At 43.5% G+C, this 13,848-nt stretch overlaps 1 protein-coding gene across 2 annotated transcripts; it reads left to right on the forward strand.

The window, feature by feature from the left end:
• The first annotated feature begins 547 nt into the window (after window positions 1-547).
• On the forward strand, window positions 548-6,237 carry LOC127317041 (uncharacterized). Of its 2 annotated transcripts, none has more exons than XM_051347574.2 (9): window positions 548-643; window positions 1,340-1,490; window positions 1,988-2,197; window positions 2,369-2,622; window positions 2,726-2,984; window positions 3,067-3,150; window positions 3,240-5,275; window positions 5,366-5,561; window positions 6,067-6,237. In XM_051347574.2, exons 2-9 carry the CDS (start codon window positions 1,356-1,358, stop codon window positions 6,076-6,078), a joined length of 3,186 nt encoding a protein of 1,061 aa, XP_051203534.1. In that variant the 5' UTR covers window positions 548-643; window positions 1,340-1,355; the 3' UTR covers window positions 6,079-6,237. The 2 variants fall into 2 exon arrangements, with proteins under 2 accessions (XP_051203534.1, XP_051203532.1); XM_051347572.2 differs by lacking the exon at window positions 6,067-6,237 and adding an exon at window positions 5,693-6,055.
• The last annotated feature ends 7,611 nt before the right edge of the window (window positions 6,238-13,848 follow it).

Below are 13,848 nucleotides of genomic sequence, written 5' to 3' on the forward strand. Positions count from 1 at the left end.
GCATCCCCAAGATTTGACGCTTGAACCTCTTGGATATTTCTTGGGGTTTCCAGGGGACATCCCCAAGTTTGAGCTTTTGTCCATTCTTCATCCTATGGCATCATTCTTCTCTCCCTACACTTGAAAACTTCCTTCACCCAAAACTCAACATAATTCATTAGCAATATTAGTGTAATCAAAATAAGCAATCCACTTGATTCTGTTATGACATATGTAAAACTTATATTAAAACATTAGCTAGTGCATAAACTTCTTTGGAAATCTCCTTCTTTCAAAAGAACTCAAAAAGAAAAAGATTAAGAGGCAAATGCACTAATGGCAGAAATCTGTCAAAACAGAACATCAGCTAAAAATCTAACGTGGCACCTCTAAAAAAAATGCTGACCTCATCCCATTTTTTCCACAAACCCCATTTTGCTGTTTCCGGTAGCCGGTAGGGTCTGCGAATTGAGCCGGCGTGACCGAGTGAACACCAAGCAGTATTTTGTACTCCGAAAAACCCTAGGTCGAAAAACTTGCTAGCCTTTTTATTAACGGCGATCTCCTTTCCCTTCTCCGCAGTCCGCCCCCACCTCTCCCGGCTCCTATTACTCTGTCGTCTGCCCTCGGCGGTGCAGGTGATCAGTTGTGGCGTCGTCCCGGAGTGAGTCCTCTGTCTTCCTTTACCTTACTACTGTAGCAGTTATTCCCGAGCCTTTCCCTGGGTAATCACGGCGGCCGGCCTTCTCTCGTCTTTGCGCGGCGTTGGAAGGTTTCTTTGGCGTCCAGCGCAGCAACTTCTTCTCGTTCTCTCTTGTTAATTCTTCTCGAAAATGCATATGCAGGCCGCAACCCTACGCATTGTGGTGGGTTCGTGCTGTTCCTTGTTGATAGGATCGCTTGAAATCTGCTTCATCGTAGGTACTGTAGATGCAAATTTAGGTCATAATTCTGTTAACGCAAATTTAGGGGTAAATTCTTTTGGGCGCAAATTTAGGGGGTAATTCTGTTAGACGCGAATTTAGGGGGAAATATTGAAGAGAACTTTTTAGGGGCTGTCTATGTAATTTATTTTTCGTGACGACCATTTCTTGTTTCAAGGCGTTGAATTTTTTGTATCAATTGGTCAAAACCTTGGCTATTTTGCTCTCACACTCTGTCGATCTCGACGAATATTGTTGGTTTCCTTGTGTAGTTCTCTGAAGGAGTTGGCTACAGACCTACACTTTTGACAAATGTCACCTTTGGCCTCAGTAGAATTTGATTTTTTTTACCCATATAAAACGTAAGGGTCTTATGTGTGGTATTGGGAGTAACAAAGTCATGTGCCTATATAATGTTACTAATTTTGGAATTGTAGGACTAAGGCTGCAGTGATGCTTACTCCGCCACCTTTGGAGTGGAATGGACTGTCGACGCCGGCTCAGGCACCGGCAGATCAGCAGATTGGCGGGGCAGCATATGGAAATGGACAGGCAGTTCCAAGAAGGATCACCGATCTTGAGAAAGAGGTTTGCTCAGTTGTGTCGCTTGTTCATGTGTGTTCCAATGTTTTTACTGTGGTGGGTCAATAGTAGCACACTAGCACCCAAAATTGGATTTGGTATTGCAATGGGTGCCAATGGCTTCTCCATACATCTCTACAACCCCTATTAGAGTAGCAAGCTATCGAATAGAAGGTTTGGTTCTGATCGTCACATTCATGTGCTAAATTGGGTGAATACAAGTGTTACCGCATTATTGAACTTCTTGATGGTGTATGTTATGTGGTGTAATTCCTAATTTTTTTTTGGAAACTATAGAAGTATTCAGCTACATGTGTACTTATGGATTCAAAATTATTGTGTAATAACTATATATTGCTGATTTAACTACTCCCTCCAATCCTTTGTACTAAATTAGCGACACTTAATATGGATCGCAGGGAGTACATAGTATCTGCTGTCACACATTGGGTGTTTTATGTGGAATGACTTTTACTTATGTAATTATATGTGTGCCCCTGCAGCTACATCAGTATCAGCACAACATGGGCTTACTCTTGATTGATAGGCAAGATATGGCTGCAGAATATGACCAGTTAAGTCAAGTATATGCACAAAATGAGGAGATACTGAAGCGTGAACAAGCAGCACACTTGAATGCAATATCTGAATACGAGAAACGGGAAGAAAGGATTCGAAAAGCTTTATGTGTTGAAAAACAAAATGCTGCCGACGTATGTTACTATTGCCTTTGTGCTTATTTGTCTCCTGACTATACTTCTTATGTCGGGGGATTTGGTTGGCAGTACAATGAAGATTTTTTTTTAAATCTGAAATAGCCTTATTTGATGAGCTTTTGTCTCTATGTTTTCTATTTGTCTTTTTTTCCCTGTTGGTCTGAACAGCTCGAAAAAGCACTGCATGAAATGCGTTCAGAGATAGCTGAGGTCAAGTTCGTGTCTCAGAAAAAGATCAGCGGTGCTAATTCTTTTCAGACTAACATAGATGAAAATTCCTTACTGATCAAGAAGAAGTTAAGTGCTGCAAATGCGAAACTTGCAGAAGCAAACCTTATGATGTCACATGCTGATAAAAAAATGGAAGACATTGAAGCTCACCAACACAGATGTGAGAAGGAAAAGCTATGCTACGAAACTGAGTATGGTGCCTCTTTAAACTGATGATTTTTCTGTACGCTTGTGCGTACATAAATGATCTTGCAAATATTCCTTTTTATGGCTGACATATTCTTATATTTTTAGGTGGAAGGCACAAAAGAATCAACTTAAGGAGAAGGAGGAGACTCAGGATGAGTGGGAGAAGAGGCTTATGGAAAGTCATAATAGACAAGTTAGTTTTCAGAGATCTCTTAGTGGCAGGGAGGAGAAGCTGAATGCGCATGACAAAACTTTGAAGATGAAACAGGAAGAACTACAGGAGGCAAAGCAGACTAATGTAGCCTTGAAACTACACGAGTGTGATATCAATAATAGTTTACATAAATTATATTTGTATGAAATGGTAACTTACTGAATATAATATTGACCTACCCTATTTTCACTTTATGTTAAAAAGTTCATGATTCTTCTGTACTAATTTTCAGGATATCAAGTCTAAGTATAAATTTTTAGAGGAAAAAGAGGAAATATTAGATGACTGGGAAGAGAGAATCGACATGAAAGAAAAGGTAAGTGTAATTTGATCAAGCCTTTTATGTTATTTCATTGTAAATATGCATATTTATCTTGTCTTCCTTCATTCTTGCTTCATCTGCAGAAGCTTATTGAGGATCAAAAGGCTTGTCGAGAATCCAAAATACAAGATTTTGAATTGGTAATGAAGAGGGAACGTGAATCATTAAGTGAGGAGATGCAAAAAATAATAACTAATTTGCAGTGGAGAGAAAAGGATCTCAAGTTAAAGGAGTGTGACCTTTTGAAGAGTGAGCAAGAACTGAACTGGAACACTGAAATGTTGGATGCTTGGAAGCATGATTTGGATTCGAGGTCGCACGCCTTGAAGAAGTTGGAAGAAGCATTGAAAATTGATGAGCAAAATATGTTAGCAAAGAAGCATTGTCTAGAATATGAAAGAAAGGCTATTGACATGTACAAACTAGATCTTGAAAAAACAATGTCGTCAACAGAAGCAGAAAAACAGAGTAGTTGTCTTAAAAATCAAGAGATACTTAAACATACAAAGGAAGAGAGGGATGCACATAGTATGATGCTAGTGCAATTGAACAAGGTGACTGAAGGATACAGAGTGGGGAGCAACTCACAATTCAAAGAAGCTGACGACCTGAGGCAGCAGAAGCTCAAACTTGAGAGATCATGGGAAGACCTTGACATGGAAAAGGCTCATACTGAGGAGGCTGCGAAGAAGCTTAGTTATGAAAGGACAAGAATGGAAAGTTTCCATGACAGTGAAAAAAGGAGGTTGAAGGATGTGGAACTTGAGGTGAGAGCAAAATACAAGAAGTGGATGGAGGATATTAGACTTAATGAAAAAGCTTTTATGTGTGACATAGAACAACAGAAATTGCAGAACGATGAATTACTAGAGGGGGGACGTGCCAACAATAAATGCAGCTTTGATCTCCACTGTCAAAATATGGAAATGGAGATGGATCAAAAACAGGTGAGCAAAGAGCAAGAACTGGAATTCAAGCAGAGTGAGCTAAACAAGAAACTGGAGCTTGTTGAAAATAAAATCAGAAGCATGGTTGAATTAAACGAATCCAAGATTCAGCAGATCATATTTGAGAGAAACCAAATAGAGAATGAAAAGAATGCACTAGTGAAGGACCAGGAAAAGCTGGAAATCGACAAAGCAGATATTAAGGATGACATTAATAGCCTTAATATTCTTAGCAAGAGGCTGAAGGAGAGGCGAGAGGTGTATAAGAAGGAGAAGAATCACCTTATTGGTTTGATTGACAAGCACAAGGTGTGCAAAACTTGTAGAGTTCCTGTTTTTGATGAGTTGGATGTTCCTGGTATTAAAGATAGCACAGGTTCTCAGTATCCAAATTTAGGTATTGAGGACGATGATCGTCCCCTGAACACTGAGAGATCACCCCATGGATCAGGTGGGCTTATCGATTCAACTGGCCATTTTACGCTGCTGCAGAATTGTTTGGGGCACTTCAGATCCTCTTCCTCAGAGAAGGCTGAACAGTCATTGGAACATAAAGTATCATTTCGTGCAAGGCTTGACAACGAAGCATTGAAACATGAGGAAGATTACGAGCCTTCACGTATTTATGAAGGAGTGAATGATTCTTTTGCTTTTTCTCAGGATACCCGATCTTATAGTAGGGATGTGGAGAAAAGGGAACTTGAAAGTGCTTCTTTTGGCAAGGCCGGCTCATCCTCGTTTGCCGTCGCAGAAAATATTTTGAAAACCCAGTCAGGCGATACCAATAGTAGTATGGAAATCGATGCAAATATTGTCTCGAATGATGCAAGTGAGAATGGATCCGAAGGAGGTTTGCACTCGGAAACTTTAAATCAAGGAGAACGCCTACAGAACAGGGAAGGTCGACTAAGAAGTGTGAGGAGGACAAGAACTATGCAGGCAGTGATCGATGAGGCTAAAGCGTTAATCGGTCCGATATCTGAAGAGAAACATATTGACCAGAAAGATTTTGTTGCTGCAAGCGCAGGAAGTATTGAGCAGCGTGTGGAGAACATTGAAGTATATTATGATGGTGATGCTTCCGGAGCGCTACGTCGCAAGAGGCAGCAACTAGGTGGCACAGCAACACATGTGCCAGGAGAAATTCGTTACAACCTTAGGCACAATAGAGTGTAAGTCTTCTTCGGTTTTCAACGTTTTACGTATTTTTCTGACGATTTAATGCTGTAGGTGACTGTTTATGCATATCATGTTTACCACAGTGTAAGTTCTGCAACCTTATCCAAGACGAGATCCGGAAAAACGAGAGCTACGAAGGTGGGAAGCAAAGGGAAGACAGAAGCAATCAATGGTGATGATTCAAGAGGAGCTTCCACTTGTGAGGTGCCTTCCGCTCAGTTATCAACCGAGTTAGGGGAAGCGAACAAATCACACGAGTCTTCCCATATGATTCTGCCGGTAAGATCAGCGCTCTATGAACTTGCACATTCTTCTCGCCTCCTGCCCATGTGCTGTTAGTAGGCACAGCGAGGCCCCTTTGGTTTCACTGTTTCTTTGGTTGTACTAACTGGAATCTCTCCTTTGATCAGGCGGAAGACAAGGAAGTCAACACTCCCGTCGGAAGTACAAGCAAAAATGACGGCGGCAACGTGAATGGACAACCTACGGTGCCCGATTCTGTGCACTCAATAGCCTCAAACAGTGAACTAGGGGCAGAAGATGGTGATGAGGATGGCGAAGAATCTCCGACTGCGAACCTATCGATCGGGAAAAAGCTGTGGATTTTATTCACCACTTGAGACAAGTGCTTGAGCGACATTGGCGTGATCATCTGCCATTTCACCTCGGCTTTACGCTTTTTGTAGTTGTAGTTGTGCTGCACCGGTGTTTCATCTTTTGTAATCTGGGGGAATAGCCTGCAGGAGTGGCTGATGACGCTGACGGTCACTCGTGTGTTTGACAGTTTCTTCTTTGATCTTCGGATAGCTACTTGTGCTGCGCCTGGGACATTATAATGCTTGAGAAGCACATGCCAGACTCATATGGGGCAGGGTCATGGGCTCTCTAATAAGCTCGGTTCAAGCTTGCATGCACTGCGCTCTAGTTCACTCAAACTAGGCGCGAGTACACAATAGTTTTTTTTTTTCATGTTGAAGCTACTTGGCTTGAGTTTGACCATATGCATTGAGTATAAGATAACTAGCCCGCCGCCACAGGTTCCGTCGCCTGGATCTCCCCTCCTTGTCGCCCATGGAGATGATGTTGGTCAAAGGCCACGACGCCGGTGAAGGGGGTGGCGGGGATTCGGGCTCCTAGCTCACGTGGCAATGGCGGGAGGAACGCCGCGGGGGTTAGCTGCCGCCGGTGCGGGCGCGAAGTGGGCGCTCCCGCTGCACTCTGCTCCTGCCGGAGCAGCTGTCCGGCAGCTGTGGGTGAGGGCGTGGTCGACCGGCGTTCTTCCCGGTAGGGGCCTAGGCATCGGAGGTGGCGGCCTCTGCGAGGTGAGGGTGGCGCGGTCCCTAGCGGCGGGGGCGCTGGCCGGTGCCGAAGACCGTCTACTCGGCCGCGCGGGTGGCGGGGAGGTGGTGAAGGGTGCTCGCCTCGCAGTGGTTGCCCCGTTGACCCCATGTCAGGTCTGAAGACGGAGACCGGCTTTCGCGTGGTACCCACCCCAAGGACATGGAATCCGGCATCCTCGTTGGTTTTCGAGTGTTGTTGGGGTGGCTGGATCGGGAGCTCTGGTCGAGAGAAATCTTTGGCCAGCGGTGGCGGTCACGGCGTCGGTGACGTCTTGGACGCCGTCTTCCTCCTTGAAGGCGACGCTGAGGTATCTCCCCTTCCCTACTTCCTTCTGCGCTTGGGTGGAAACCCAAAATCTCTTGATTGGGTGGTGAGTGGTGACGGCGCTTGGGCGACGTTTTTCTTCTTGGGGATGCCGCCTTGGGTTGGCGGAAGGTGGCCGTGCTGCGTGCTTGGTCTGCAGGTAGCAGCTCTTGCTAGTCTTCTTGGTGATAGTCCTAAAGCTGAAGTATTTTGGGTGGTCGGTGCATTGGTCGGCGGCGATGCTCGTTGTTTTTTGCATGTGGTGGTCGTGTCTGGTTCTGGTTCTTGGCATGATGCCCTAGGTGCTCATTCACGCTCCAGGGAGAGGTGTATTGCCCGCTACTCTTTCCAAAAGACAAATGAACATCAGGTTTTAGAATGGCTCTGGTGCTGTTGTTCGTGACATCGAGAGAGAATTTGTGGCTGCTACTTTTAAGTTTTACCATATGTTGCATCAGCTCATGTGGCTGAAGCCACGGCGATGAAAGATGGCCTTAATCTTGCGAATAGATCGGGATGTAACAGCATTATTGCGTAAGGTGACTCTTGAGGTTATTAATGCTTGCAATGGGCAGGATTCATGGTGGAGAGAGTCAGCTGCTATCATGGCCGATTGTGTTGATATTTCGACTACAATTAAACATGTTAAATTTCAACAATGTTTGAGGGAGGCAAATAAAGTTGCTCATGATCGAAGTGATGTTTTGGCACCTGGGAGCATATGCTCCCGGTTTTTAAACTTCATTTTAAATACACTTTCAAAATATTGAAAATTTTGAACACAAAATTTAGTGGGTACATCTCAAAATTCCCCCATTCCAAAATGGGCAACAGACAAGATCAACAGGATTGCTAGGAACTTCATTTGGACTGGAGACGAGGGCGAACACGCGGCGCAAGGGAAAGCGCTTGTCAACTGGAAGACCGTTTGTAGGCCGAAGGGTTTGGGCGGCCTTGGGATGCCTGATCTGGAGAGAACGGGGCGTGCTTTGCGTCTTCGCTGGCCGTGGTTTAACTGGACTGATCCGGAGCGCACCTGGTCCGGCTCCAAGCTTCCGTGTGATGACAAGGACATGGCCCTTTCCAGGGCCTCTACTAAGATTACTGTTGGTGATGGCGAAACTGCCTCCTTTTGGCATGACAACTGGAGCAGCCGGGGACCTCTGGCCACTTGGGCTCCAGAGCTTTTCTCCATTGCCTCCAGGAAGAACCGTTCAGTCGCAAAGGAGAGACAACAACTGGATCCGTTCTGTGGCCAGGATCAATTCCCCCATACAGCTGACACAATACCTCGAGATCTGGGTCCGGATTCCATATCTTGGCTTCTGTCCACTAATGGGACTTAAAGCGCCGGCTCGGCCTACAAGGCCCAATTCCTCGGTAGCCACCCCAGCTTCATGGCAAATAAGATTTGGGCGGCTCATGCGGAGCCAAAGTGCAAATTGTTCGCCTGGTTGGCGCTTAATGGAAAGCTCCTCATTGCTGACATGCTTGCTATTCGGGGTTGGACTCACGACCCGATGTGTCCTCTCTGTCGCCGTGCGCCGGAGACGGCCATGCATCTCTGCAAGGATTGTCCTTTCACTGCGGCCATATGGAACATGGCGAAAGGATGGGACAACGATGACTCCCCGGACTCCAGAACCTCCTTCACCTCCATCTCTGAATGGTGGGACGACATGATCGCGGGGAAACCGAGAGAGGAGAAAAGACGTATCAGCGGGCGTTTCCTCTATGTGTTTTGGAATGCATGGAAGGAAAGGAATCGCCGTATCTTCACCGGCCTTCGTCTTACCTACCCTGAGGTCGCGTATTACCAGAGAAGACATCTTGCAGCGACAACGTGCTTTTGCTAGCTTCGGGCCAGCCATCCCGGCCGAGCCAGATTAGTTTCCCATTTTTTTGATCTTTTGGTGGGTTTTGCCATATTACCACCCTAATCTAAACATGCAACTCCTTGTACAGTTTGTGTTATTTTTCCCCTTGCTTAATGAAGAGGCAGTGCTCCCGGTTGCTCCAAAAAAAATTCACACGTTCACAAAGTGGTTGCACAAAAACCGACACTTTGAGTGTCATCTGCAAAAAAGACAAATTTTGCTGTAGGAAAAGGTTGTGCACTAGACGTTTTGTTTTTCTTTTTCACACAAGTCACAAAAAATTTCATTTTTCGCGAAACTTGATGTGCGCACGTAAAATGTCGATACGTAAGCGAAAAAAATTTTGTTCGAATTTTTTAACATTTCAAAATATTTATTAGAGAGTTTTGCAGGTCCTTGAGAGAACGTTATCCAGTCAGTTATGAATTTTTTTTTGGCGGTGGCAGGAGCATATGCTCTCATATGCCAAATTGAATTTGTGCGCATGAGCTAGCTAGGCTCGGTTTCAACGATAAACATTCTTGTATTTGGGACAATGATTCCCTAGCTTTCTGTTTAATTCTTTCGTGAACAATGTAATCATTGTTGATTATCAATAAAATGCATGGCAGAGTCTTGTTGTTTTCCTCAAAAAAAAAAAGTGATAAAGGTAAGTACAAACTGGCGTCCTCAAAATTCTACAGCTGCAAGTACAAATTCAAGGAGTGAAAAATATGGCAGCTGGCATAAAGGTGGTGAAAGGACACGGATGTCGCCTAGAGGGGAGGGGGGGTGAATAGACGATATAAATTTTTTACGAGATGAGCTTAACAAATGCGGAATAAAACTAGCATTTACTTTATCAAGACCAAAGCCTATATACTATGGTTCACCTATGTGCACCAACAACTTATTCTAAGCAAGGGTTCACCTATGTGCACCAACAACTTATGCTAAGCAATACAAGTAACTTATGTGATAGCAAGATATATATAACTTCAAGCACGATGGCTATCACAAGGTAAAGTGCATAAGTAAATAGCTCGGGTAGAGAGATAATCGAGGCACGCGGGAGACGAAGATTTATCCCGAAGTTCACACTCTTGTGAGTGCTAATTTCCGTTGGAGAGGTGCGGTGGCTCAGTGCTCCCGAACGCCACAAGAGGCTCACCTTGAGGTGTGGTTGCTCGATGCACACCAACACCACAAAGGTCTCACCCCAAGATGCGGTACTCACACCACACACCGAACGCCACGAAGGCGCCTCACCTAAATCTCCGGTGACCCTCGCCACAAAGTCCTAGGTCACGGTTCCACTAAGGTATTTTCTTTGAGGCGGAAACCGGGCCTTACACAAAGATTGGGGCACACATCCACAACTTAATTGGAGGCTCCCAACAAATCGCCACAAAGGCCTAGAATCCTCCTAGGGTTCCAAGAACCCAAGAGTAACAACCTTCTTGCTTTCACTTCCACGAATCACCGTGGAGAACTCAAACCTATACACCAAATGCAATGGCAAGAACACCACAAAGATGCTCAAATCCTCTACTCTCAAATTCCAACAAAGTTACTAAAGCTATTGGGGGAATAAGAGAGGAAGAACAATATAAGAAGAGGAACACAAAATTTCTCTCCAAGATCTAGATCTAGAGATTCCCTCACAAAGAAAGGAATTTGATTGGTGCAAATATAGATCTAGACCACCTCTCTCTTTTCCTCAAATTTGAGCAAGAATCGTGGAGGGATTAGGGGAGAGGAGGAGCTCTCAAGATGCAACAATGGTGGAGAGCCAAAGGTTGAAGAAGAAGTACCAAGAGAGAGAGAGAGAGAGAGAGAGAGAGAGAGAGGAAAGAAGGCTTAAATAAGGGGCACATTTTTCTGCCCGTTGGGTGCCTCGACTTGGGGCCGGTAGTACTGACCAGCTAGGGGCGGTACTACCGCCCGAGTGTGCTGCGCGCGTGAGGGAGAGCGAGGCATTGGAGCTGCGGGCCGGGAGGGGGAGGCCGGAGCCTCCGGCCGAGGTACCGGCCGGGGTACCGGCGAGCGCCCCAAACTCCCTGGAAACCATCTGTGAGGCTTGGCCTATTTTCCGGTACCGCGGGCGGTACCTCGGGCGGTACTACCGGCCGTGCACGGGCGGTACTACCGCTCAGCCCAAACTCCTCTCTTTGGGCAAACTTAGAAAATCAATAACTAGAGTTTGGAAACTCCGATCGACATGAAACCAATTTTGTTGGAAAGAGGACAACAAGAGCTACCTCAACAAAGAGTGAAAATATGGAAACTAGGTGGGGATGATTTTCTATTATTTTTAGAGTGCAACCTCTCAATATGAGAAACCGAGAAAAACTCCAATATCGAAAACGCAACAAGTGATTCATGCGGAATCCGTTTTCGATGAACTCGAGCTTGTCATGAGAATAACCACAAGCTCTAAATCACCTCATGTATAAGATCCAAATAACAACCAAGAAATATGATGATGAACCAAACTCGAAAACGCAACAAGTGATCTATGCGAAATCCGTTTTCGATGAACTAGAGCTTGTCATGAGAATAAGCACAAGCTCTAAAACATCACATGGATAAGATTCAAATAACAACCTAGAAAGATAATGCAAGGATGCAAAGGTTTGAGCTCTCTCCGAACGATACGATCGAGTTACTCACTCGAGAGCCCTCTTGACAGTACGACAACTAAACTATAAACCGGTCTCCAACTACACCATGAGACCAGTGAGAAAAAAACCCTATCAAGAGCAAACCTTAACCTTGCGCATTCCACTTGAGCTTGATGATGACGGTCTTGACCGCAACAAGATGGAATGACTTTCTTGATTGTGCTTGCTTGATGAAGTCATGCGAAATGCTCCCCCATACTCCACTATGGGAGAGCTACTTCTTCGGTGCATCTTCACATATCCATGATCACCATATGGATGGCAAGCTTCAAGCATATGATCTCTTCGAGTTGGCTCATCTTGAACTTGCACTTCATTTCTTCATTCTTCATCATGTTGATGTCTTGAAGTAACTTGAGGGCTCACTATATCTTCATCTTCAAGACGTACTTGACACTTGATATCCTTCATCAATTTCTTCTTCTTGCAACCTTGAAGCCAACATATGGTTCAAGCATTGCCTATGGACAACACCTACAAATATAACACAATGCAAACATTAGTCCATAGGGATTGTCATTAATTACCAAAACCACACATGGGGGCTCCATGCACTTTCAATCTCCCCCATTTTGGTAATTGATGACAATCTCTTTGAGAGGGTTTATATAAGGAATTTAAGTAACAAATAAGTTGAATATATAGAGCAAACTCCCCCATAATATATGCATGTGTGAATGATCTTGACTTTCATTGCATATATTGGCATTCAAAGCCTAGTTGGAGTTTCCTCTAAATATTCAACTATGCAAAGCAACAAGATGCAATGCAATAAAAGAACATGCTTAAGCACAAAGCAAAGACATAACCAAATTCCCTTAAACCCTCCAAACTTCTCCCCCATTGGCACCAATTGCCGAAATGGGTGATAAATTTAGAAGGCCAATATAGTGAGAGTTCCTCCATAGCGTGTACATTTCTCATAATTTGAGTGGAATCAAATGCACGTATCCAATGATGAATATTCGGAAGGAATCACACTATAGATAGGATCAAAGATCGCAAAAAGATAACGAAGTCAATAATCTTCAACAAATGAAGCAAGCAACCAAATGAACCACAAAGAAGATACCAAAAGAATGATAGATATTATGATAAGATCAATAAGATTACTCTAAATAATATGAAGAAGCTCCCCAAGGTTTGTGCACAAAACTAGACAATTTGCATTGGAGTATAAAGTGCACAAACATGGAATCATCACTCCCATAATATCATTCAAAAAAAAGATACCAAGTGAATCAAACTCTAATGATCACCACAAAATAGTGCCTTAAATAAAATGAGGAAGCTCCCCAAGGTACATGTATAAATTAAAATGTTGCATTTGAATACAATATGCATAACATGGAATCCTCAATCCCTCATTACCATTTAAAACACAAACATTTGCAATAGATCATAGATAGAAAATAAAGCTTAACACTTGCAACAAACAAATGGTTGAGCAACAAGTAAGAGGCACCATAATAAAAGGCTCAACCAAGAGGATATGTGAAAGGCATGACAAAGCATATTATAGGAATATTACAAGGATGAGAAAATAGCATCATCATAGTCTTCAATGAATTATATTGCTTAGCATGACCAATCAACATGCAACAAATAAATAAGATATCAAATGGAGATGTATCATCTCTTATGTGTATAAGTTTCTCTAAGTGGACAAAATCACTAAGATATTTATCCACAAAGAAACATGCACACACAAAATAGACACACAAGACATATAGCATGATATCCAAGACGAAATCATGCAATATACCAATAAGAATTTTTGCTTAATAGCATGGCCAAAGGCTCAATTTTATCTTATTGTACATTCATGAACTTCAACCACAAACATCTAAAATACATCACAAATATCAACAAGGGATAGAAGATAGTTGGGATGCATTAGAGAAAGGCAACAAGTATCACAAACGAGGATACCAAAAGAAATAACTAAATTTGCACTTTCATCTATATTGCACACGTGAGAGCCTTGAGGAATTGATATGCAATAAAATTGCTAGATAGGCATAGTTGGGATGGATGAATCATGAGCATGATTTAAAATACTTCCCAACAAATGCACTCATCTCAAATTACTCACATTCACAATAAAGAGGTTTCATTAAGACTTTTGCAAGAAGCACAATATTTGCAAATAAAGAGATTCATGCAAAGATGCAACCACATGGTTGGATGCAAGAAATATATGCATGAGAAGATACTTATTACCGAGATAGCATTGGTGTGGATGTAGTAGATATGTGTTCATTTTCCATCCTAGCTTGCCTCAAGTTACCATTGAGTCACCACTTCTTCCCAAGAGTGAGACAAACATCCAATGCATATCCATTGTACCTAACACAAAGGTAAGTACAAAATGGTCCCCAA

This window comes from Lolium perenne, chromosome 7 (genome assembly GCF_019359855.2).
Source record: "Lolium perenne isolate Kyuss_39 chromosome 7, Kyuss_2.0, whole genome shotgun sequence".
NCBI classification, from domain to species: Eukaryota; Viridiplantae; Streptophyta; class Magnoliopsida; order Poales; family Poaceae; genus Lolium; species Lolium perenne.

Excerpts from the sequence above, each read along its gene's own strand:
- LOC127317041 (XM_051347572.2), top strand. The coding sequence starts at position 1,356 with ATGCTTACTCCGCCACCTTTGGAGTGGAATGGACTGTCGACGCCGGCT. Across the intron at positions 1,491-1,987 it reads TCACCGATCTTGAGAAAGAG|CTACATCAGTATCAGCACAA; the intron begins GTTTGCTCAGTT and ends GTGCCCCTGCAG. Across the intron at positions 2,623-2,725 it reads AAGCTATGCTACGAAACTGA|GTGGAAGGCACAAAAGAATC; the intron begins GTATGGTGCCTC and ends TTATATTTTTAG.